This window comes from Galleria mellonella, unplaced genomic scaffold, assembly GCF_026898425.1.
Source record: "Galleria mellonella isolate WM207_F2 unplaced genomic scaffold, CSIRO_AGI_GalMel_v1 utg574, whole genome shotgun sequence".
NCBI classification, from domain to species: domain Eukaryota; kingdom Metazoa; phylum Arthropoda; class Insecta; order Lepidoptera; family Pyralidae; genus Galleria; species Galleria mellonella.
Genome location: NW_026442122.1, coordinates 1,272,888 through 1,299,987, shown reverse-complemented (window position 1 = coordinate 1,299,987; position 27,100 = coordinate 1,272,888). Strand labels below are relative to the sequence as shown.

Sequence of the window (27,100 nt, the reverse complement as noted above, 5' to 3'; positions counted from 1 at the left end):
CCAATTTACGACAAGGAAATCCTAGATTGTTTGGACAAGAAACCAAAGAATTAGGTACTAGTGCTTGCAATGTTTTGTATCACACAGTCGTTAAAATGTTCTCAAACACCGTTTGACCTTTGAAAACTGCTTCCCACTGTTTCTTCAACTCTATACACCAGGTGTGTCTATGGTGTATATAATTATGAGGTATCAACGCGTTTTGGTATCGGCATACGCGACCGGCGATGCGCGACGATCCGGCCGCGTGACCCCGTTCCCACGAGCAGCGCACAGACCCAGGTGCGATCCGACGGCCTCTGCCATTCGGCGAACAATACCATCGGTGTCCTTGACTAGTGCGCCGAAACAGGTGATTACAATGCAAATAACATCTTCGCGAAATCGTCTGAAAACACGCGAGACACGAGTGAAAACATTTATACGTTCAATACTGTTTACAAAGCAGGTTTTTCGTGTCACAATAGCTTTGGAGAAAATCATTGATTATCTACTTATTAAACGCAATTTGATTTGTAGTTCGAGCATTTTCGTGTCATCTAATTCATTGAGTATGTAGTTATGTATGTGTGTGTAATGCTTCTTTTGTAATAATCACAATAACATGCATCAGTGCAATCATTCCGGAATATAACGTTTATCCAAAATTTGATATTGTCTGTTATTTACTACCTACTTACTACTGCTTTATGGACATTATGGAAAAATGACATTATGTCAATATAAGTTCCTAAACAATAAAGAATAAACATAAATGATGATACTATGTGAAATAGGTACAGTTACCACTTTAGAGTCGGTCAAACCTCGAGGCACGGATGTGCTGTAACCGAGGAGCGGCAAAGCAGACAGGTGAAAGTGGCGTGACGACCAGTCTACCACCTGGAGATGACCTTGCGTATTCACACGTGATAATACTAAGCTATTGAATCCAAATATCTAATGTAGAAAGTAACATTAAGAAGAAGAGAAATAGGAAGGATGAATAAAAATAAGGGATGAAAGTGGTAAACAGTAGTAGCAAATGTGATGGCTAAATTTATTGAAAAAAAAATTGTAATAAAAGATGTTGCATGTATAGGTAAATACATAAAGAACTGGGTTAGTAAAAAAAGGACAATAAATAGGCAAAGGAAGAAAGTGAAATGAATGAAAAAGGTATTGATAAGTAAATGTCAAGGGGAATCTAAATCAAAAGATGAAAAGTAGTAGTAGTAGGTATATCAGTTAGTGAAAAATTATTATTATTTATTTGAAATAAATATGGTATTAAATTTCAAAAACAATAATGCACGAATCCGTGATATACTTGCACATACGTTTGGCAACGAGCCCTCTCAATTGTGTCTTCTCTCTAAACAAATTAATTGTCAGAAAAACATTAACTAGTTACAATGCAACTAACTCCAAGAATGACGATTTTATTTTTATATAATTTGGTATTTTTTAGATATTAAGTAAATTTTTATCTTGATGATCTGCTTATAGCTGAGCTAAGTGTATATTGGGTAAATACATTGCTTTACGATCAGAATAATCGTAATTTAGAGCGACCCCAAATGTAGGAGTTGATAGCTTAGTACAGTTTCTTATGGGACAATTATTGTTCAGCACTGAATAATAAAATGACAGTAATGTTAACGACCACGAACTAAACGGAGAAGGGAAACCAACGGTACATAACATGTTATAATGCAATTTTACTTGTAAACGTACATAATTGTGTCAAAGCAGCACTTAGAAGGGTCGAGCAAGGTGTCATGGCGTTGTCCGCGAACTAGGTTAGCCGAGACAGTCGATTGTCCCTCTCGCTCGCAACTATCCACAGCAATTCATGCGTGTGTGAACAGATTGATGGAGAAATGTCTCAAATGGTTCGCACGTTTCACCTAATCTATACTAAGTTGATGTGATCACGTTCCACCACTGAGAATTCTTCTACTGATTGCGTTCCCACAACTATTTCGCTGACGACTTATTCCTATGACATCAAGATCTTTAAATTGATCAAAACAGATGCACTAGCCGAGTATGCTCACAAGAACAGCTGATTGTGCAGCGATGGCGGACGGGGTCGTTGACCGTACTTTCGCCGCTCCCACGGCAGACTGGTTGCTCAATCCTCGCGGGCCTCTAAGAGTCTGCTAATTAATGTCTCGCATCTATTCACACTCGATAGGCCTGCTGCGAGTGTTGGCGCTCCATTACGCCACCTGTGCTATACGATACACCTGTCATTAGCGATACTTTCAATGAATGCTGATAACTTGTTTTTAAAACATTATCACGAAATTTAGAATATGAACAATTTGTTTCGATTAGAATCTATGCGGACAAAGTACGGACCTGGTCCACCTTCGATCCCCAAGAGGTTTTAATCCGACCCACTAATGCCCCTCGTTGACTATAATAATATACATATAATTGAAATTTATAGATAAAGTATGACGTAGAACTAAATAACAATGTTGTGTAACCATTCAAGTGGATCTAAGTAGAGACTCAGATAACCATTAAAAACTCTTAGTTAATTATAAAATTATAATCTCTTATTGTTAAATCTACGCAATTTTATTATTGTTTTGTTTGAAATATGAAAGGAAACATATCTGGATATATTTAAAGCTGTTAGGCGACCAGGTACAATCTCAACTCAATGTGTTCAAATACTTCATCGTATAAACATATAAGTCAAACATATATGAATCATTACTAGATGCTTTATCCACTTATGGAAAGGACTTTAAAAATAGATATTTGTAATTACTAATTAGACCATCTGTTAATACAATTCGTGTCGGTTTAATTTATTTTTCGCCTAGAATTATTTTTATGTGGTTTCAAGCCTGACTCCATAGTAGAGAGGTCGACGAAGTTCATTACTGCAGCTGTGAAGAAGTTGATATCTCCTGAGGTCGATGATGAGGAAGCGGCCTATGACAGGGGCGATGACCTGGTAAGGTTGTGATTGGCTAGTGCTACAAGTAGAGAGCTAGATGGAGTAAATGTACTACAAAAACTTGAGTTAATTGATACAATGAAGGAAGTTTCGACAATATTGTCTCCTTTTATATAGATATTGCTGTATATAGATTTTAACGTCGAAAATAGGAACAATTTGTCTCGCCCATGTACGATACGGTTTAAGTTTGTTTACATCTAAACTCAGACAAAGGATATTCCTATCATTTGTGTTATTTTAAAGTACGGTTTTTTTGATGGGTGAAAATGGTATGGTAACCCCGCCTGCGCTAACGGGATACGTTGACGGAGCACCAGTGAAGGGTGATAGACGAAAATGAAATCAGGCCAGTTAGCCCATCATGATGAGTTCATCAGGAATTAACCATGATAGTTTCCAGGGGGAACCGCGAGGAGGTCGACCTGGTTGGGTATATTGCTAGCAATGGGATTCTTAGTCTCCATTACTAACAATCCCTTTCCCCCATTTTAAAGTACGGGTATAATTCGATAATTTTTTTATTTTAATATAAGAAGCAAAATATTTACAATGTAAATAATACATATAGGACATGTTGTGTGTACAAAAACGGTTATGCTAATTTTAGTCTGTTATACAATATTGTAGATATAGTTAATAATAAATCATCTAGCTAATTTACACGTACGTATTCAAAACTGCTGATAGACACGTACACTGGTAACATTCCTCGTTGTAGATTACAATTGTTTGCTAAATTGATAATTTTTCCATTTGTGTACACAGTACAATAGAGATTAGTAGCACCTTTGGAAATTGGAAACATGTTGTCAATAATTACGTAAGGATTAGGAAAGGATTATTTCAAATCGACGATAATTCAATGTTTTTACCATCAATCCTAACAAATGATTAATTGTTATTCAAGATTTATCATTATTATTATTGTATTCAAAGCATAATGAAATATTTTCTTTAAGACTCGAAACTTTTTTAGATGAAATTGTACTAGTGTTAGGGTACGTAGATGCAAAGATAAGAAAATTAAGTATGTTTTAAACTCGGCCATGACGTCATATTAAAGACTCAACTTTGGCATCCATTTTTATTGAACTGTATAGATACAATTCCTATTCAATGTATGTAAATTTTAATATTATTTGTATAAAATAATTATTTGGCATAATTATAAATTGATTTTGTAATCGGATGATTTCATCGTTAATTTTAATCGGCAATTATCAATATTGATAAACGTAATCTTTACGATTAGGTACCATCGAGGAATGCAGATATATCATTAGCTGTCAAATGTGTTTTTATGTAAATATATTTACATATCGGACTTTTGTTATATAATAACATGAAAGAGAGTTAATGACTTTGAAATACATATATGTATTTCAATTTTGTTCTAATATTAATTGTCTTTCATTTGCAATTGGCGCCCTATTATTATTAACATTATAGTGGGTTGTGATTTCTCAACGTCAACAAAAACTTAGCTTTTAGACTAGTATATAAAACTAGACTTCTTATATAGGGTAAATTCAAAGTCATCGATCTGTCTTAGAAAATTTTGATTGAAAAGCCACAAAAAAGTTCAGAATTACATACGGACTTGACGCGCCTGATGTAATATGGGAGACATAGAATTATTCGACTTTTTAAACTTGTATTTTTTTGGGGAAATCCTTAGTTCCACTAGTAGAATACTATCATAAGACACTAGTGATATTGATGTCTCCCTCAGAACTAAGTCAGTCAGACTCTATTACTTTACTACTTTTATGTATTAAAATATTATTATGTAATATATACTTTTTTTGTATTTAATAAATAAATAAAATAAATAAATAAATACTGAGTGCCATGTGGTTCCAGCATAGAATGGACCACGCCTTCCTTTCCCGTGGATGTTGTAAGAGGCGACTAAGGGAAGTTAGTGGTCGAGGAATGGACAGCAGCGTCCCTGTTGAAACATCACCAAAGCTTAACTGCGGTTGCCAATCCGTCTGACAAGCGAAGCAACTACTGGAAATACCCCTTCCCCCTTATGGGGGAGGTTTATATTCAGCAGTAGGCAGTTAATGGCTTATATGGTGATGATAATGATGATGAATGTTGTACTGAACGGAAAGTCTGGCAGTTTTTTTTTTGTACATAATTCGTAATTCCTGTTATATCAAATCATATCAGGGATGACCTATTCTATGTCGGAATCACATGGAAGGCATTTAAGCAAAAAGTCCATGTTATTTAACTGTTTTAACGTAAGCCTCTAAGAGCTTAATAAATAAAGTAACGGTGATTGTAAGAGAGAATAAGTTTCTTAATTGTTTGATAATAACAATAACTCGGATAAAGTCGCGGGGAAAAACTAGTCTCAAATAAATAGAGGCCTTAATAATCATGACAATGTTCGCTTTAACGAAATCGCTTTGATTAGCGTGTATTATGTGTTGGTTTTTGTAGTGTTTTTTTTTAAATGGATGATAATGGAATGGTAACCCCACCCGCGCTATCGGTATACACCGGCGGGGCACCAGTGCAGGATGATAGGTGAGGATGAAGTAGGTCAGTTAGCCCATCGTGACGAATTCAACAAGAATTGTTCACGATGGTTTCCAGGGGGAACCAAGTGGAGGTCGACCTAATAAGGTATATTGCTAGCAATGGGGCTGTCAAACTCCATTGCTAACAATCCTTTTCCCCCCGGTTTTTTTGGTGTTGTCAAAGAGTACTTTTATCCACCACAATACCCACATTGTAGTCAATTCTATTTAATGGTGTTTCTCTGTTCTCATTATTAGGACAACCCGGGTAATGTTTAACGATTTTAGCTAATGCGAGGTCATTAACACCGCCATGTGACATCATCCCATCTAGTAACAGTTTTTGTGGTTGTTGTGCAAAAAATGGCGGCGTTTAGGGAAAATAGCTTAATTATGCACACCTTTCGTTTCTTTGTTTTTTTTAATGTTTTGTTTGTTTTAATTGTAGGCTATGTAGGTACTGACATTCTTGTAGAAACCTAGTCTGCTTTGGGCACTGCAAGTAATTTATAAATTTGTTGTAATGCCATTTGTATGCTAAATTATATTATTATAGTACCGTTGAGTTTATCAATCTGTATATATTTATTTATATATTACACAATATTATTATATATTATATATATATATATTTTATAATGTATACTGCATAGTAGTTTGCATTCACACAAATTCATAATTTAAAAAATAAAAGTTTCTGAAAATCTCGTTTCTTCTTCATTGAAATTGCATTCCTTATGGGCAATTGAATTATAAAAATGACTATTTAAAAATGTTTAAATTTAACATGACTTGAATAAAAATTCTTTCTACCTTATGATCGTCGATTAATCACACGCTTTGGTGATTTGTATATCCTAAAAAGGTTTGTAATTCATTCAATTGACAGGATTTGATAAATTTTTCTAAAATGTGCCACGATTACTAGGGACAAGTTCCTTCAAACAATTTTGCAATGTCATAGCTGTGCTAAAATTCTTATAAAGTTGCAAAAATTGCAAATTTATAATATCTTAGGATCTATTAAGATTAATTTTAGATATTCAACGTAATAAAGTAGTTACTTCACATTATAATTGTTCATTAAATTTTATACATAGATGTTAATACATTAAATTATTCTCCTCTACATGAATCGTGTTTTTTTTTTTTATAATGGGTGATAATGGAATGGTAACCCCACCCGCGCTATTGGTATACACCGGCGGGGCACCAGTGAGGGATGATAGATGAGGATGAAGCAGGTCAGTTAGCCCAACGTAACGAATTCAACAAGAATTGTTCACGATGGTTTCCAGGGGGAACCACGTGGAGGTCGACCTGCCCTATCAGGTATATATTGGTAGCAGTGGGGCTGTCAAACTCCATTGCTAACAATCCCTTTCCCCCCACATGAATCGTGTTAGGATGATGTAACTTACATATATACATATTAATCGTTCATTGATATGGTAAATTACATGGTAAAATATATAGTGATAATGCATTAAATGTATCAATTGCTATTTGTGTAAGTTGGCTAGTTTTACGTAGCTTAATTTTTCTATATCGTCATATAAATATAGCATCTATATGTAGGTACGTCTATTTATAATTTTCACAGCACAATAATAGTTTGCTTTCCCCAATAATTGCCAGAAACTGGCGCTGAATTGTAATTAATTGTTGCCTTTTTAACGCTAACCCTGGACCACTCCACACTGCTGGGCACGAAACGAAGTCAGGGTCGCTACCGTTCTCCAGATGGGTAAGACGTTCGATGTAGTAGATAGCTGACTTGTATATCTGAACTCAGGACTTGCGTATGGTTCTATCTGCCTATCCCCTTACAGTATTTTAGATGACAATTGATATACAGCATTTAACGGAACGGTAACATCAAACGGCTATGAAACTGAACCGCTTTTTCTAAAAAACATGAGCCGAAGTATTTTTTTTTTTTAATTTCCGTACAAACCGGTTTCGTCGTTCAGTCACATGATTAATTTTGTATAAAGTTTTTAAAATATTTAGTCCATGTCCTTGGAAAAACGTTTCAGCATTCAACTATCATAATTGAATTTCGTTTTTTTTTTTTTTAGGTGTAACCTTAGATAACTATAATAATTAGTGGCTTAATTTGTAATCTTTAACTATATCTATTTACTCTAATGTAGCCCTGGTTTTCCTGTAAATAAATAAGTTTTGTATACGAAACAATTTTGAATATTTATTACTTATGTTTCAAATATATTTATGTCCCCAATAGATATACATAGAGATACAGATTTTAATGTAGCTTTGTTTTGTTTAAAGGTGATGCAACAGGACGTCAAGAAAGAGAACCCACTACAGTTCAAATTCCGCGCCAAATTCTACCCAGAGGATGTAGCCGACGAGCTTATACAAGAGATCACACTCAAGCTGTTCTATCTTCAGGTAAGAATATCTGCTATTTTTAATGTGTGAAAATGAAATAGTCGAAGAATGTATTCTTAGCCATTCCTTCGTCTAAATTTCCCAGATCAGTTGTCAAGTCGACAGAAGATAATGTAAAGTCGAACTCTTACCTACTACTACTTCCAGCAAATTGTTGTAATTAGTTCCTGATAACGATGGTCTAACTAAACTGGCTTCATCCTCACCTGACTATCTCTTACTGGTGTCTCGCCAGCGTATACAGCGCAGGCGGGGTTACCATTTCATTGCTAACAATGACCTGTTTATCCCCCCCCCCCACACACACACACACAGCGATAAATAATATTTTACTACTCCAATCGAGTAGTAATGTTGTAGACACTGTTTATTGTTTCTCCAAAAAACTTCAGTAATAAACTTAGGAAAAAGTACAAAAAAATATCACGAAAAGGTGACATGGAGAAAACAATGGGCGGCGATATATTAATATGGAAGGCTCAAATTTATTATATTTTTGAATTTTTTATTGATAAAATATTTGTCCTAATATTATCTATACTCGCAATTTCGATTTCACTTGTACAGTACTTTTTATTTGGATGTATTTTAATTTCTTTTCTATTCTTTCGCCCAGGTGAAAAACGCTATCCTCTCGGATGAAATCTACTGTCCCCCAGAAACGTCGGTGCTGCTAGCGTCGTACGCAGTGCAAGCGAGGCATGGGGACCATAATCCGTCCATCCACGGCCAGGGATTCCTCGCCAACGACCGCTTATTACCGCAGCGTGTCACAGACCAACATAAGGTATTCAATATTCATTCATTCAACATATTCCATATTGCAAATCCTGTTCTAACAATCCTCACAAATATTTATGATGTGAATATTTGTTATGTCCATGGTACTGCTCATGTCTATAGGCGACCGTTACTACTTTCCATCAGGTGGGCCGTCAGCTTGTTTGCCATTCTAAGTCGTATTAAAAAAAAAGTTTTTTTATGCAACTTAGAATAGCAAACAAGCTGACGGCCCACCTGATGGATAGTGGTAACCGTCGCCTATAAACATGAGCAGTACCATGGATATAAGGAAGTATACCGTGTCCATGCGTTGCTATTTTTGAGGAATTAGGTGTTATGCCTCTATACCCTGCAGTTTCGCTGCCATTTCCCGCCTTTCAAACAGAAACACAGCCATGCAAACAACTGCTTCACGGTTGAAACACGAATGGGACAGAGGTATCCAAGCAGTCGACTTTTGTACAAAGTCTCCTTCTGGAGGACTTTGTACAAAAAAAACTTATAAAAAAAATTTCACATTAATGTAATATGGACGACATGAAGTAAGGTTTTAAGTTTCAACAATGTAAGTAACGTGTCGGGCAGATGTCGCGCGACGAGTGGGAGCAGAGCATCACGAACTGGTGGCAGGAGCACCGCGGCATGCTGCGCGAGGACGCCATGATGGAGTACCTGAAGATCGCGCAGGACCTCGAGATGTACGGCGTCAACTATTTCGAGATCAAGAACAAGAAGGGCACGCAGCTCTGGCTCGGCGTCGACGCTCTGGGACTCAACATTTACGAGAAAGATGACAAGTCAGTCCTGTTGAGAATTGCTCGCTTTTTAATGATCATCATCATTATCATCATATTAACTGTTCACCGGCCACTGCTGAACATAGGTCTCCCCCTATTGAGGGGATTTTGTCAGTAGCTGCCACGTTTGGCTAGTGGATTGGCAACTGCAGTTAGGCTTTGGTAATACAATAATAAATTCTTGATAACATCCCCTAAGGAGGGTAACCCCGCCTGCGCTAACGGGATACGCTGGCGGAGCACCAGTGACGGGTAATAAATGAGAATGAAAACAGGCCAGTTAGCCCGTCATGATGAATTCATCAAGAATTAACCATGATAGTTTCCAGGGGGAACCGCGAGGAGATCGACCTGGTTAGGTATATTGCTAGCAATGGAATTCTCAGTCTCCATTACTAACAATCCCTTTCCCCCCCAGGGGACGTTTGACTTGACTTATCTCGTTCAGTCATGAAGACAAAGTCACGGGTAAAAACTAATACAATTTAATACTAATACAACTTTAATACTATTTCTAACCTTTCCCCCCTCACTTTTTGTTTTATGAACTGTTAACTTGTTAGGTCTACATAGCCTTCGTTATATGGGGGGTTTTGACAGTAGTTGCCTCGCTTTTCAGGTGGATTTAGCCTTTGGTGATGTTTTAAAAGGAGCACTGCTGCCTGTTTTACGACTGGCAGTCTTCTGCAGGCTGCCAGTCGTAAAATCAAAAACCAAAACCTTGTATAATATGAATAATGAAGTTAGGTGAAAATTTAATGCGCCAACCCCTGGTGATTGCGATAATGGCTGAAAGGTGATGAATAAATTCTTAATAATATTATAATTCGCCTAGTGCTTTCTCTGTACTACCCTTGGATTTGTAATGCATAGCAGCATAAACGAGACTTCGGGATATACATATATCCCGGTTACGGACAAAGTCGCGTGTAAAAGCTAGTACTATATCATCATCTTATCAGCCATTTTCTGACCACTTTTGAATATAAGCCTCTCTCATAGAATACCACATAGAACGATCCATAAACACCTGCATCCACTGCCACCACAATGCATTTGAAGTCATCACTCCATCTTGTTCTATATATATATAAATATATATATATATATATATATATATATATATATATATATATATATATATATATATATATATATATATGCATAATCTTTGCAGACTGACTCCCAAAATTGGATTCCCCTGGTCGGAGATTCGCAACATTTCGTTCAATGATCGCAAATTTGTTATCAAGCCGATCGACAAGAAGGCGCCGGATTTCGTCTTTTTCGCTCCCCGCCTGCGCATCAACAAGCGTATTTTGGCCCTGTGCATGGGCAACCACGAGCTGTACATGCGCCGACGCAAGCCGGACACGATCGAAGTCCAGCAGATGAAGGCGCAGGCGCGCGAGGAGAAGCTCGCCAAGCAGGCGCAGAGGTGAGTCCGCTTCATTTTTTTTTTTTAATACGTGATAATGAAATAACAACTTCGTTAAACGGTATACCGCGGTAACAGTATACACTGGCAGGACACCAGTAAGGGATGATAGATGAGAATGAAAAGGCAATCCTTTTTTATATATGACTAGCGGCCCGTCCTGGTATCGCACGGGTAGACATTTTTACATTTTAAAAAGTGGCCATTAAGGCTGCACACGCGACGGAAGCTTAAAAATGGAGGAACCTCTCCCGTTTTCCCAACATTTCCCTTCACTGCTCTGCTCCTATTGATCGTAGCGTGATGAAAATTATACTATAACCTGCCCAGGAGTATGAAGAATAATTGTATTAAGTTTCGTTAAAATCCGTCGAGTATTTTTTGTTTCTATAACGAACATACAGACAGACAAAAATTTTACTAATTGCATTTTTGGTATCAGTATCGATCAATAATCACTCCCTAATAGTTATTTTGGAAATATATTTCATGTACAGAATTGACCTCTCTACAGATTTATTATAAGTATAGATAATGGAATGGTAATCTCGCCTGCGCTAATTGTATATGCTGGTGGGACACCAGTGAGCGATGACAGGTGAGAATGAAAAGGCAGGTCAGTTATTCCCTTGTGATGAATACACCTGGAATTCAGCAGGATGGTTTCTAGAGGGGACCATGTGAAGGTTGACCTGACACATTCTTGGTTGTATCACATTTGATGATTAAAATATTTATTTCAGTATATTGCAAAAAAACGACTAGGAGAATAGAACACAATACATCAGTGCAAAATACAAAATACTATACCAATCCGTCTGGCCAGAGGGGTATCAGCATTCTGATCTTTTTAAAAGACAGGCAGCACCTGCAGTGCATCTGGTGTTGCGAATGATCATGGACGGCAACAGTCGGGCAACAGAAAGTTAATGAAATGTCATAAACATAGGGACAAATGTCATAGGGATACTAATAAAAATTAAATCTTCATATTGCATTATTTTCAAAATTCTAATTCAAAAATGATTTGATTACATTACAGAGAGAAGTTGCAACTGGAGATAGCGGCCCGCGAGCGCGCTGAGAAGAAGCAGCAGGAGTACGAGGACAGGCTGCGGCAGATGCAAGAGGAGATGGAGCGCTCACAGGTCGCCGCATGTTTTAAATAATGACTAAATTTTTACAAAGGATGAAAAATTTACAATTTATTAAGGATATTTTTTTTATGACATTTGAGACACAAAATTCTATCATCGTAACATATATGTGTAATACTATATCCCTTTAAAGGGAATGCAGATAATTTTGGTAACACCTTAATAATATAATAACATATAATATATATATACATACAATATATACACATATACAACACATCATATTATTAGTTATAAGATGAGATTTCAATCTTGAAAGAAGTAATGGAAGAACTATCCAGTATGTTAGAAGGTAGCTTGTTCCACAGTTGCTCAGCCCGAAATGAGAAGGAATCTTGGTTGTGGGAATTCTTATATAAATAAAGTACCTTTTTTTTGTTTTATTTTTTGATACAATAAATACACAGTTATCGCGCGGTGCCAATGATGCTGATGGTTGGATGTTTGTTGTACAGGCGAACTTGATGGAGGCGCAAGACATGATCCGGCGGCTGGAGGAGCAGCTGCGACTGCTGCAGGCCGCCAAGGAGGACCTCGAGCAGCGCCAGAACGAGTTGCAGGCGATGATGCAGCGCCTCGAGGAGACCAAGGTGAGGGCAGCTTCTGTCATGGTGTTTATATTAAAATTGATACACTGCGGCCCTGTTTGTCCATCAATTAATCTAGGACATTATTATTATTGAGAGATAGGCTTTTTCAGACAAAAAAAACCTGTGTCACTGTGACCTATCCATGGTCTTTTTTAATCGCCCTTTTTTTTTTCTAAATCCAAAAATCCAAGGAATTGTCTACCATTGACCGAATTTCATTCTTATCTCTTTTGTTATTTAAACACTATTGAGTAAAATCCAAGCTTTGTTTTTTATAAAATGTTATACTTTTAATATTAGTAAGTAATATTTTTTTTAAATACATAAGTTTATTATTTCATTTATAAAAATCAATTGTTGATTGTTATTCTCACTGAATCTCAAAAACAACTTGAACGATTTTTTTTTTTTTTTTATTCATTGTACAGGGGTGGTTAAAAAAAGACTGAAAAATTCTAAAGTTCAACTAAAAAAAATCATGAAATATCAAAAATAAGTAATTTTAAATGGGAACAGTAAATTTTTAATAGTATTCATTGTAATTGATAGGCAATTCACCGGTTCCTCTGGTTTTTTAATAAATTTCTTCTATTGTTAAGCTTTCTATTTTAAAAGTTTTCTATTTTTAAATGAAAATTATTCTTATTTTAAAATAGATTTTAAAAACATTACATTTATGGTTCCAAATACTCACTTTTTTTTTCTCTCATTACTGTAAAAATTTCGTGTAATCCCTATGTAGTTGATATAACGTAAACAAATTAGTCTACCTTATTTTTTTTATTTGTTCTTGTAAACTGGATATTGACAGTAATGTCCCTTGAAATATTATCATATTGCCCATGTTTGGTTTAAGCTGATACAGTACCCAATAGTTAAGATAGTGAATCGTGTGTATTGAGTAATGTTTGATCGGTGTGTGGTGTGGCGTGGTGCAGAACATGGAAGCGGCGGAGCGCGCCAAGCTGGAGGAGGAGATCCGCACCAAGCAGGAGGAGGTGTCGCGCATCCAGCAGGAGGTCGAGATCAAGGACTCGGAGACGCGCCGCCTGCAGGAGGAGGTCGAGGAGGCACGCCGCAAGCAGGTGCGCACCTTATATAATGCTCTCTCTTTTCTCCAATGGCAATGGTCTATTAATAATATATATATATATATATATATATATATATATATATATATATATATATATATATATATATATATATATATATATATATATATCGTAATAGGATGGTTTATAATGGTAATTTTTACGATCATTTCCGCCAGCGTCAAATATTTAAATATTACTTTCGTTCTTCAGAATACCGCCATGTTTAACGTTTCCCGCCATTTTCGATCACCATGTTATATTTTCAATGATCACTATGTTGAACAAATGAAAATCTTTTTAACCAACGTCAATCACAATTACGGTAGTAGTATTATGTATAAGTTATTGAATTTTATGGTTTGTTAACTAGTATAACTTAAATAAAAGTCAATGACCTAAAAAAAATTTTTTTTTGTTTGTAATTGTGGATAAATAAAAAAAGAAAAATACAAATTGGTCAATGTTCAGATACATTATATTATCAAATATTTACATTTGAATTTAGAACTTTACACATTCTTTGATTTGTGTGTGTTTTCGATTGAAGTTATTTACGGAACATTTTTTTATAAAACGGTTTTAAATATTTAAAACAAGGGATTCGTTTGAACATTAACTGGATTGATAAGGGATGGGTTTTAGATTTTCATAATATTTTTATCTGTCTAAGCTCAGACTGAGGTGGATCACTGGTATCGTTTAGATAGACTTTGTATTATTTTCTTTAAAAAGGTTATATTATTATGGATACAAACAATTATAAGAAACAATTACACCAAGACAATGATTATTATTACTAATTTATATTTGTAAATCACCGTGTCTTGGTAATGTCTTATGGATTCCCGTGATACAGATTCGCCTAGTGCGGGCAAATTTTATTGTATTTAATAAATAAATAAATTATTTTCTCAAACATGCTTGGAAATGTGAGCATTATTTTGACAATATTCTTCGAGATAAATCAAAATTGCAGTACTAACCAGATACATGCGGCAGCGGCCAGCAAAAGTTGTATGAAAATCCATATCTGTCGTGTTTTGCGGCCAGATAAATTACTATGTAAACTCATATCTGTCCTGTAGTTTAAAAATGGAATGACCTTTTACTTTGAAATTTGGCTACCGAAGAGGTAACTAATAAAAGGTTTTATTTAAATTTCGAACTGGCTTGCAAATAGAAAGCTGTTTATTGAAAAAAAAAAAAATCAAAGGAACATTATGGCGCGTGAAAAACTATTATTGTTCGTTATTCGTCATTGAACTTTAAAAGTAAAATTGTGTTTTTGATATCCGCGCATTGTTTGAGAAAAGTACTATACAAGCCTTGGCCACAACTAGGCATTGATGGAGTCACGTACGTGTGTCTCGGCTGCGCCTCGGGCCACATTAGCACGTTCGTTCAGTAATGCACTATATGATTGGGAGGTGGTTGTGTGTAGTGACGTGTGCGTGGTGTGCGCAGGACGAGGCGGCGGCGGCGCTGGCGGCGGCGACGACGCCGCAGCACCACCACGTGGCGGAGGGCGGCGCGGCGGAGGCGGAGGCGGAGGCGGAGGCGGAGGCGGACGGCTCGGACGGCGGGTCGGACGCGGGCGGCGGCGAGCTGGCGCGCGCGCCCGACGACCTGGTCGACCCCGTCACCGACCGCCGCACGCTGGCGCAGCGCAGCGAGCGCCTGCACAACCAGCTCAAGGTGCGCCGCCGGCCGGCTCTGCCTCTTCATCTTCACCTATCATCCCTCACTTTTTTTATGCAACTTCAAATGGCAAACATGATGACGGCCCACCTGATGGATGGGAAGTGGTAACCGTCGCCTATAGACACGAGCAGTACCGTGGACATAACAGAGTGTACTGTTTCGCCCATGATACCCCCTATGCGTTGCCATTCCTGAGGACTCGGGTGTTATTCCTCTGTACCCTGTAAATTCACGCTATATCCCATCCTTCAAACCGAAACACGGCCATGCAAACACAGCTGCTTCACGGTAGAAACACGAATGGAACAAAGGTACCCAAGCAATCGACTTTTGTACAAAGCCTCCCTCTGGTAATCCCACTGGTATACCGTTAGCGCAGGCGGGGTAACCACATTCCATTAGGTAGGCCTTCAGCTTGTTTGCTATTCTAAGCTGCATAAAAAAATCTAAAGCTGAAGTATCCTAACGTTACGCAAGGAGGGGGGGAGGAATTGTTACTAATGGAGTTTGCCAGCCCTATTATTGCTAGTAATATACCCTATCAAATCGACCTCCATGTGGCTTCTCCTGAAAACCATCATGACTAACACTTGTTGAATTCGTCACATTAAACTGACTGACCTGATTTCAACCTCATCTATCATTCCTCACTGGTGCCTCGCCAGTGTATACCGATAGCGCAGACAGGGTTACCATTCCATTAACACCTATTAAAAAAATTGCAATTATCTAGCAGTACCCAATAACAATTTATATTTCAATATTTTTCAGGGTTACCAATCCATTTCATCCATTAAAAAAAAATTGTATCACTAACATGCAAATAACTACACCCGCAGGCACTGAAACAAGACCTCGCGCAGTCGCGGGACGAAACGAAAGAAACGGCCATGGACAAGATCCACCGCGAGAACGTGCGCCAGGGCCGCGACAAATACAAGACGCTGCGCGAAATACGCAAGGGCAACACCAAGCGGCGCGTCGACCAGTTCGAGAACATGTAACCGGCCGCGGCGCCCGCCGTCGTCCCTGCACTACCACCTGCGGCCCCAGCGCCGGCCTCCAGCCGCACGGGGCCTGCGCTCCCCGTTCCAAACGTTCGAGACCGATGAGCGAATAATTTATGCAATTATAGTCTATAGTGGGAAACGTTCGATGCACACGACCCGACCTCACTCGGTATCAAGTGCCAAAACTACTTTAATTCTATTAAAACAAAAAAAAAAATGTTTTCATTCCCCTTCACACTTGACTGCGTTGTTAATTTTATTGGTTGATGTAGTGTTGTTTAGTTGTACTACCGTCGGTCTGTGTGCATCTGACGCTAGTGTAAAGTTGATGGTCGGTTTGTAACGTTCCTGCCGCGCGGCGCTGACATCGGACTCGTGGCGTCACAGTCGGGACTATAAATGTACATATTGATTATTACTTAATAGTAATTTTATTTTAGACCATAATGTGCTATATATCCTACATTATAGTTGATGAATCATGTCTTACTATAACTTATACATATAATAATAAAATAATTCATTGAAATCGGCACACGACGGACTTGTTTTTATTATTAATATTTATTTTTTAAGTGTTCGGGATTATATTGTTTAACTGCACGTTGTAACTTCGAGTAGGTATGTACTTGGTTCGAGTCGTTGAGTTGCTGCGTGTTTGTCCAGTAACATTTACATTGGTTCGGTCGTTTTGTCTGTTTATTATTGTAGCGGTACGTGTCGTGCCGTGTCCGATCGGACGCTGCAGCATTGCTGGCTGCCGACTCGCCGATAGTGTCCGACACCCATAATGTTGATAATTAAATATTACGTGGTTGCTCAAGAGAACAAATAAAATGATTCGATAAACATAATGTCCGAAGTGTCTTGTCTGAACGTAAAGTGAGGTGAAAGGGAGGGGACGTCGCGTCGCCCCTTATTTATTTTTATAATCATTTATATTTTAGATATAGAAGTTAAAGCTTGGTAAGATGATCGATGTGTAAATTAATACTGATATTATGTTACTTAGCATATTGTGTATATCGTGTAGCCGGCACGATCGATGCCGCAGACATTTTTAACATTGTTCCACGTCGGCCTACATACGTGTCCTATCCCCGTTTGTTTTCTAAACAAGTTTCCAAATAACATGCGAAGTATATAACTGTATGCGTACTAGGAGGAGTATAATTGTATTTTGTAAGTGAACAAAAGGCATTCCATATTACAATGAGGTGGCGTTAACTTGGTTTAATTGAAAATTGAAAAAAAAAAAATACAATAACATTTGTCGTGTTTTGTTTTAAACATAGTGCCATCCGTTGCATGTCCCCGGTCGGTTCGGCGCTCGTTCGCGACCCACTGACCGCTCGTCGGCATTCGTTCAATGTCGGCGCGAGCGCGGCCAGTGGAAGCATCGCGAACAATCGCCCGAACTAAGAGCATTCAGCTTTTTGTCTTGTCATTATTTTCTAAAATTATACAATACCATGTTGCCTTTCAATTTAGAAAATGATTTTTTTTTCAATAAAACGTTTAATTAAATATCAAATGGGTTTTATTCATAAAATATGGTCCACTGCTTACACATAAATATTGCATCTGTCATATAATTTACAAATAAATTAATGTCTGAACTCAGTATAATTATCAGCACAGAGTAATTATTACCGACTGACTTGATATGAGATGATACATACTCAGATTGTATAGAAGAGTATCGAGTATAAAAAACTTATCAACTTTTAGTACGCCAAACGTCAAATCAGCTGACATGTATTTTTTTTTTATTGAAAACTTTCAGTGTTGCAAATAATTAGATTAATATTTTCCCAAAATTTTATATTAAACATGACAAATATTTTTCTGATATAAATGTACGTATTGCTTACAAATCAATATACTGTTTAAACCTAAGAACAAGGAATTACATAGGAATGATAAAATAAAAACTATAAATCATATGGTGGAAGAAAGGAGGTATCTTTATTCTTATGCAATTATAATTAGTAAAAAGAGGACGAAAGATATACCATTATTTGCTATTTTTCTCAATTCGTAACAGGCTAGTGTATAGAAAATGTTTGATATGTCAATTATTTGTCAATGACAAATTTTACATTACTAGATTATATATTCGACACAGTTTATGTATAAAGTATGCAAGCATGTTGTATCTGAATTTGGTAGGATTATACGGCCGTATAACATTTTCTATACATTAGCCTGCTATGAATTGACATTTTGATCACCCCTTCTTTATACTACTCCTTGTTCCTAGGTTTAAAAAATAATTAAAATGTTGGTCATATTCAATTATTAAAAAACAAAAATGATATTTTATGTCCACACTCAGATATAAATCAAAGTATTATGTAATTTTTATTTTTCAATTTAATCTTACAAGATACTTTCTCCCATATCTTGGTAATAAATATGTATTGCCCGGTACTTCGTAAGCGCGGATTTCAGTAGGTAAATCAATGAAATAGACTAGATGGCATATCAAGTTAATATAAACACCAGGCTTTAATTTATACCTTCAGGAATATAACCGCAATCATTTTTTTAGTAGTTTTTGTGTAATACCGGAACAAATATACAGACAGACAGTCCAGTAACTATATTCACGCAGCATAGATATAAAATTTGACCTATTTTTAACAAAGTATTTGTATGGAGACACTTTCTATATAATCTAATAATAAAGGATTCACAATTCTTGTCGTAATGTTGCCAATTTTCATACTGAAGCACGACAAATTACATATATTTACCAGAGGGAGACTTTGTACAAAAGTTGATTGCTTGGGTACCTCTGTCCCATTCGTGTTTCAACCGTGAAGCAGTTGTGTTTGCGTGGTTGTGTTTCGGTTTGAAGGGTGGGATATGGCGTGAATTTACTGGGTACAGAGGAATAACACCTGAGACTTCAGGAATGGCAACACATAGGGGTAATCATGGGCGAAACAGTATACTCTGTTATGTTCATGGTACTGCTCATGTCTATAGGCGACGGTTACCACTTTCCATCAGGTGGGCCGTCAGCTTGTTTGCCATTCTAAGTTGTATATATATATATATATATATATATATATATATATATATATATATATATATATATATATATATATATATATATATATATACAATATATATATATATATATATATATATATATATATATATATATATATATATATATATATATATATATATATATATATATATATATACATTCTATATATATATATATATAAGTGGAATGATTTATACAATTATTCTTGAAACCAAATTTTGTACAGGCAGGCAGTCAATATCAGTCAAAATATATTAAAAAAAAGACTGAGTTCGTTTCCACTACAATTAATAAAAATCGATTTTAATTCATTGTTTCAACAAATATAGTTTAACACAGATCTTGAAAGTTAAACATGTGTAATATATTGTTTATTTTGAAAATAAATAAGATCGCCAGGTGAATTGGTAACACTATGAGTCTTGATAGTTGTCTAGAATTATTTTGTTTAATTCCGCTACCATTTCACATTACGCATATTGCGTGCGACTGTCAACACTCGTAGATTAATTGCTATTATTATTATCAGAAGTTCTATATTATCCATCAATCTCCGACCGTTATCCAGTCCACGCATGTTTGGCGGCACTTTATTCATTTCTAAACGAAATTATAAATATATTTACATATTATGGTGCACGCATACTAATGGTTGGGCAATTAAACAAATTAATTCTAACCAAGTAACAAGTAAAATAGACTTCCGCAAAATAACACCTGCTTCAGTAAAACAATATGGATCTACCACGAAAGCTAATTCCAAAATTGTACTCTGAATTGTAAGAACAATGAAAGATGTTCAATTCAGACTTGGGTCTGAAAATGGAGAGTCAAAACTTTATTTGTTTACTACCTTACAATAACCGAAAGACCACTAGTTAATTAGTGTATCGGTTGACTGGTAGAGAATACCGTTAGGCATAAAGTTTGCCCTGTATACATATTTTAATGAATGAATAAATTTCTCTTCTTGATTGGGTTCGAAATTTCGAGAACATTTTCATTGCCGTTGAAGTGATGACGCGCTCACTTAGAAGGCGCGGCGGCGCGGCCGGCGTGCGCGGCGGCGCGCACGTGCCGCAGGAGGGCGCTCTTGTCGCGGAAGTGGCGGCAGCAGACGTTGCACACGTACTGCCGCCCCTGGTGCACCACCACCACGTGCCGGCTCAGCCCTGCGCGACACACTTGCTCATCAGAAATAGTTGCGACTTTTCTAATGATCACTACACATAGTATAGAACAAAGTTGCTTCTCATCTGTTTCTATGTATGCCTAGATCTTTGAAACTACGCAACGGATTTTGATACAGTTTTTTTAATAGGTAGAGTGATTAAAGAGGAAGGTTTATATGTATAAAACATGCATAATATAGTAGAAAAACATGTTAATTTTAGAGCTTTCTTATGTGATGTCGTATGTCGTGTGTGGGCGGTACTCACCGGACGCGTACAGGAACACCTTGGGGCAGCGCGGGCAGCGGTGCAGCGCGAGCGGGGCGGGGCGGGGCGGTACTCACCGGACGCGTACAGGAACACCTTGGGGCAGCGCGAGCGGGGCGGGGCGGGGCGGTACTCACCGGACGCGTACAGGAACACCTTGGGGCAGCGCGGGCAGCGGTGCAGCGCGAGCGGGGGCGGGGCGGTACTCACGGGGCGGGGCGGTACTCACGGACGCGTACAGGAACACCTTGGGGCAGCGCGGGCAGCGGTGCAGCGCGAGCGGGGCGGGGCGGGGCGGTACTCACCGGACGCGTACAGGAACACCTTGGGGCAGCGCGGGCAGCGGTGCAGCGCGAGCGGGGCGGGGCGGGGCGGTACTCACCGGACGCGTACAGGAACACCTTGGGGCAGCGCGGGCAGCGGTGCAGCGCGAGCGGGGCGGGGCGGGGCGGTACTCACCGGACGCGTACAGGAACACCTTGGGGCAGCGCGGGCAGCGGTGCAGCGCGAGCGGGGCGGGGCGGGGCGGTACTCACCGGACGCGTACAGGAACACCTTGGGGCAGCGCGAGCGGGCAGCGCGGGGGGCGGGGCGGTACTCACCGGACGCGTACAGGAACACCTTGGGGCAGCGAGGGCAGCGGTGCAGCGCGAGCGGGGCGGGGCGGGGCGGTACTCACCGGACGCGTACAGGAACACCTTGGGGCAGCGCGGGCAGCGGTGCAGCGCGAGCGGGGCGGGGCGGGGCGGTACTCACCGGACGCGTACAGGAACACCTTGGGGCAGCGCGAGCGGGCGGGGCGGGGCGGTACTCACCGGACGCGTACAGGAACACCTTGGGGCAGCGCGAGCGGGGCGGGGCGGGGCGGTACTCACCGGACGCGTACAGGAACACCTTGGGGCAGCGCGGGCAGCGGTGCAGCGCGAGCGGGGCGGGGCGGGGCGGTACTCACCGGACGCGTACAGGAACACCTTGGGGCAGCGCGGGCAGCGGTGCAGCGCGAGCGGGGCGGGGCGGGGCGGTACTCACCGGACGCGTACAGGAACAGCTTGGGGCAGCGCGGGCAGCGGTGCAGCGCGAGCGGGGCGGGGCGGGGCGGTACTCACCGGACGCGTACAGGAACAGCTTGGGGCAGCGCGGGCAGCGGTGCAGCGCGAGCGGGGCGGGGCGGGGCGGTACTCACCGGACGCGTACAGGAACAGCTTGGGGGCCGGCAGCGTTGCGGCGCGAGCGGGGCGGGGCGGGGCGGTACTCACCGCGGTGCAGCGCGGTGCAGCGCGAGCGGGGCGGGGCGGGGCGGTAGCGGAACAGGGCGCGGGCAGCGGTGCAGCGCGGCGGGGCGGGGCGGGGCGGTACTCACCGGACGCGTACAGGAACACCTTGGGGCAGCGCGGGCAGCGGTGCAGCGCGAGCGGGGCGGGGCGGGGCGGTACTCACCGGACGCGTACAGGAACAGCTTGGGGCAGCGCGGGCAGCGGTGCAGCGCGAGCGGGGCGGGGCGGGGCGGTACTCACCGGACGCGTACAGGAACACCTTGGGGCAGCGCGGGCAGCGGTGCAGCGCGAGCGGGGCGGGGCGGGGCGGTACTCACCGGACGCGTACAGGAACACCTTGGGGCAGCGCGGGCAGCGGTGCAGCGCGAGCGGGGCGGGGCGGGGCGGTACTCACCGGACGCGTACAGGAACAGCGTGGGGCAGCGCGGGCAGCGGTGCAGCGCGAGCGGGGCGGGGCGGGGCGGTACTCACCGGACGCGTACAGGAACACCTTGGGGCAGCGCGGGCAGCGGTGCAGCGCGAGCGGGGCGGGGCGGGGCGGTACTCACCGGACGCGTACAGGAACAGCTTGGGGCAGCGCGAGCGGGCAGCGCGGGGGGCGGGGCGGTACTCACCGGACGCGTACAGGAACACCTTGGGGCAGCGCGGGCAGCGGTGCAGCGCGAGCGGGCGCGCGGCGGGCGGCGCGTGCGAGCGCGCGTGCGTGGCGAGCGCGCCGCGCTGCGTGAAGCTCTTCGAGCACTGCGAGCACTTGAACGGCCGGCTCTCTGCGGCAACCAGGCACAGCGTCAGCCCACAGTAGCCGTACACGTTTCAAAGACGAAAGTACATTGACTTGCTCCTCTGCCCTCTTTAAGAATGTAAGCAATGTTTTGTATGTGGAAGCAGCCGCAGGGCGAGGGCGAGGGCGAGGGCTGCAGTACGTACCGGCGTGCACGAGCTCGTGCCGCGTGAGCACGGCGCGCTGCGCGAAGGCTCGGCCGCAGGTGCGGCACGCGAAGGGCCGCTCGCCCGAGTGCACGCGCCCGTGCCGCGCCAGCACGCTGCGCGTCGAGAACCGCTTTCCGCACACCTCGCACCTCGTGCTGTAACCGCACATTATGTTTTAAAACAGACAGATGTTACCCGGACTCAGACCAGAGTACTTATAAACCAAAGAGCAGCGTAGAGAATACGCTGCAAAATAGAATCTTTCGTTCGTTGTATTCAGTAACCAAGTAGCACCGACACAGATTAAGCGTTATATTATAAGCCCACAATCTTGTCATTTTAATAATGGTGCTATTGAATTCATACAATTAATTAATATGCATACTGTTGAAACTTTTTTTTAATGAATTCAGCATCAAATTATTTTTCAACTATTAACTTTATTACTGTAATTAGACAAAAATAAAAACAAAAAATTTGATCATATCTTACTCTTTTGCCTTTTTAATGTCCTTATCAATTGGATATGAGAATTTCATATTATTTTTTTTTTGCTTTACTACATCTGCTTCGACTGCATTATTATTTTCGGGTTCTGCTGGTGGACTTTCAATAACTTCTTCCTAGAAAAGTATAAAAAGAATCTATTTATACAAGATACAGACTATTTATACAAAAAAAGCAACTGCAAGCACTCTACGAAACTCAAGGTTAAACATGAATTAAAAAGTATACATATATTTATTTAATATTCTATGATCAATTACCTCATCTTCCTCAACCAATTCTAATGTGATACAACTCCCATCTCCACCTTCTAATTCAATTGTACTGACATCTTGATTTACAATCAAGTTGCCTTTGTGTTGGCTCAATATTCCTAATTCAAACAGTATTGTGGAAAACAATGTAGGCATATCTGTACTCTCAGCTTCTATTTGAACTGTGGACAACTGTGCATTGGTTGTAGACACATCTTGCATCTAAAACATATATTGCAGGACTGAAAAATAACAATTATTATACAGGACATAGGAACTGCTTCTTATGTGTAAAAATAGAATTGTACCATTGTTGAACAAAATGGCAATCATATGTTAACTGACAAATTAGTAATATAGTAATCCCCCTATAACATGGGTATTAAAAAAAAATCCCTGGAAGGTTATTTCCGATAACTCTGACAGGAAATAAACATGTTATAAAACAGTAAATTTATTTGAAATTAACTGTTTTTTAGTTACATATGCATAACTTTTTTATTTAAAATGTTCTTAGTTTAATTCTAATAATACACACATATTTCATTCATAACACAATTTTTTCTGAATATTTGATTTAAACCCCCTTTAACGTGAAACATGACTTATTTGTACATACCATGTAGAAATGGGCTCGTACGAGGGTGTTATATGAAAATACTCCTATAATGCAGACGAAATCTACTCTGTTATAGGGGAATTTACTGTAAATGCATATACCATATAAACAATGCCTACCTGAACCTCAACTTCTTCTTCAGCTTCCCTATCAATGACATTAGTATTTGTAACATGTGTAGATTTCTGCAAATATGTAATTACATTACATACAACATTACATTAATTACATTACATTTAAAGCATACAACTTATTTATTAGATAAGTAATCATAAATAAATAATTAACTTAAGAGGATTATTAATATAAAATAAAAAAATTACCTGACTATCATTATTGTCACTAACTTGAAAGACACCATTTAAATCAGCTACATTCACCACTTGCAGTTGATTCTCTTCATTGAACATCAATACTAAATGTTGTCCTTCCACTTCTGCATTTTTTATGGTCTCGTTTTCTTTTTTCATTATTAATTTATTATTATCATTATTCTTTTGTTCGACTGCTTTTCTTTTAAACTCCCTTTCTTTGACTGCTAATACATGAGATTTAAGTTTCTGATAAGTGACTTCACATTTTTTCCTAAAACTGTAATAGCTTTCTAAATCTTTATAACATTCTTTACATATCTGGTTTGGAAGACAGTTTTCACGTACCATCTGCAAATTAAAAATAGTTCAATGTAACTAATTACCCCAGGAGTAACTAGTGTAAATATATTATCTGTTACCCCACTGTTATTTTAATATATCAAATATATATATATTACTAAAACACTTGACATCAAACACCATCTCACGTAACGTCCCATTCGTGTTTCAACCGTGAAGCAGCTGTGTTTGCATGACTGTGTTTCGGTTTGAAGGGTGGGATATGGCGTAAATTTACTGGGTACAGAGAAATAACACCTGAGTCCACAGGAATGGCAACGCATGGGGGTCATCATGGGTGAAACAGTATACTCTGTTATGTCCATGGTACTGCTCATGTCTATAGGCGACGGTTACCACTTTCCATCAGGTTGTTTGCCATTCTAAGTTGTATAAAAAAATTAAGAAATCATAAGAACAGTTTTTAAATAAATCCTTTACTGTATGTCTCCCAGAATATTGATTACATTTTTCGAAACAGTATTTGATTTTTATTACCTCCAGTCCAACGCATATCATAATCCTCATAGGCAACGTTGCACACACATCCGTTTGATCAGTGAATATTGGTATTGCTTCCTCAGGTTTTGCCAGGCACAGTCTGCAAAGATTCTCCACGCCTTCTATTACTTGATACTCCGGTCGTTTACGAGTATAAGTCCGCATTATTATTTAAACACTTATAATTTTATTTGAAATAAATTTATAATTAAAAATTTGTCTAATTAAGTATAAAGTTTTTGCTGTCAACACTATAACCTCAACCATAATAATTGTAATGTTAAGTAGTATAAAACTTTGAATAATTGGTTGATAAACTAATAGGCAACGAATCGTTTGCTGGAGAAATTTTTTATAATTTACTAATAAAATAAATAAAATATTTCTTAACAAATCTCGATAAACTTAGAATCTTTTTATTTACATAAATGTCAAATTGACAATAACAGCAATAGCTATATATGACATTGTGTAGTGACAACCCATAGAGTAAACACTTTTCCACAGATTAGTATGGGTAATTCAAAGATTACTGAGGTAATCTCTAAGGGTAATCTGTTATCAATTAATAAATTTCTTTAAATTTATATTGCTTTTGTATAGTCATAATAATTTATTTTAATTTAATATTTATTAATTAAATAAAACACAAATTATTTATTAAGTAACTACTATTTGACATTGATATAATCTTCTATCCACTAATGTAATGCACTCAATCGTACTACACTACACTGCACTACATATTAGTTAAGTACCTATGTTTTACACCTATGAACCTGAATGTTAAACTGCTTTAAACCTTTTATACCTGCATAATATTTAATATTTACAATTTCCCGTTTGCTTTCTAAAAATTATAATTGTCAAGGGAAACGGCAAGGAGGTCGATCTGTCGATATATTGTTCGCAATAGTTACTAAATTTTATTATTAGCAATTTCCTCACAACTCAAATAATACAAAGACTTTTTTCTCTTTAAATTGACAAATCTCACCAATTCTCATTTAGGGAAGGAATTCAGTATAAATCTCATATTGATTTTTAGTTTTTTTAAACATGATATGAACAAAACATGGAAATTAAGCAAAATAGATTTCATTTATTTAAAGTTTACAGTATGATGTGAAAACAGACGGGATATAACCAAGAGAGAGGGAGCGCACAAAAAAAAACCTTCCCGTAATTAGTGACGTCCCCTTATCATTTATAAGTAACAGTACTTATTGTAATGATCTATGATAATAATAATACCATAGATTGAGTATAATGTACTTTATAACCTAAGAATAATATTTACAACGACATTAATAGGAACACAGAAGTTGATGTTCAATCAAATAACAGGCACAACATAACAAGTAAGCTGGTTTATTTG

General features: G+C 39.1%; 2 protein-coding genes across 5 annotated transcripts in view; one reads left to right on the top strand and one right to left on the bottom strand.

The window, feature by feature from the left end:
* The window catches only part of LOC113522842 (moesin/ezrin/radixin homolog 1), a 40,010-nt gene extending 21,992 nt beyond the window's left edge, over positions 1 to 18,018 (top strand). The window contains exons 2-10 of the mRNA XM_052899524.1: positions 7,792 to 7,914; positions 8,531 to 8,701; positions 9,283 to 9,494; positions 10,672 to 10,932; positions 11,975 to 12,080; positions 12,545 to 12,679; positions 13,618 to 13,764; positions 15,238 to 15,468; positions 16,314 to 18,018. Coding sequence (XP_052755484.1) covers positions 7,792 to 7,914; positions 8,531 to 8,701; positions 9,283 to 9,494; positions 10,672 to 10,932; positions 11,975 to 12,080; positions 12,545 to 12,679; positions 13,618 to 13,764; positions 15,238 to 15,468; positions 16,314 to 16,478 — 1,551 coding nt within the window. The 3' untranslated portion in view covers positions 16,479 to 18,018. The remainder of the gene's footprint in view (positions 1 to 7,791; positions 7,915 to 8,530; positions 8,702 to 9,282; positions 9,495 to 10,671; positions 10,933 to 11,974; positions 12,081 to 12,544; positions 12,680 to 13,617; positions 13,765 to 15,237; positions 15,469 to 16,313) is intronic.
* A 1,762-nt stretch (positions 18,019 to 19,780) lies between these two features.
* LOC113514687 (zinc finger protein 449-like) lies at positions 19,781 to 26,163 on the bottom strand. Of its 4 annotated transcripts, none has more exons than XM_052899525.1 (9): positions 25,720 to 26,163; positions 24,892 to 25,230; positions 24,688 to 24,753; positions 23,956 to 24,171; positions 23,681 to 23,811; positions 23,186 to 23,343; positions 22,892 to 23,025; positions 22,422 to 22,440; positions 19,781 to 20,717 (listed from the first exon to the last, which is right to left on the bottom strand). In XM_052899525.1, the coding sequence occupies exons 1-9, from the start codon at positions 25,885 to 25,887 to the stop codon at positions 20,572 to 20,574; spliced, it is 1,377 nt and encodes a 458-aa protein (XP_052755485.1). In that variant the 5' UTR covers positions 25,888 to 26,163; the 3' UTR covers positions 19,781 to 20,571. The 4 variants fall into 4 exon arrangements, with proteins under 4 accessions (XP_052755485.1, XP_052755487.1, XP_052755486.1 ...); XM_052899527.1 differs by lacking the exon at positions 22,422 to 22,440 and adding an exon at positions 22,091 to 22,109; XM_052899526.1 differs by lacking the exon at positions 22,422 to 22,440 and having other exon boundaries at positions 22,873 to 23,025.
* Between the last annotated feature and the right edge of the window lie 937 nt (positions 26,164 to 27,100).

Excerpts from the sequence above, each read along its gene's own strand:
- LOC113514687 (XM_052899526.1), bottom strand. The coding sequence starts at position 25,887 with ATGCGGACTTATACTCGTAAACGACCGGAGTATCAAGTAATAGAAGGC. Across the intron at positions 24,172-24,687 it reads AAGAAGAAGTTGAGGTTCAG|ATGCAAGATGTGTCTACAAC; the intron begins GTAGGCATTGTT and ends TATATGTTTTAG. Across the intron at positions 20,718-22,872 it reads GGTGTTCCTGTACGCGTCCG|GGCTGAGCCGGCACGTGGTG; the intron begins GTGAGTACCGCC and ends TGTGTCGCGCAG.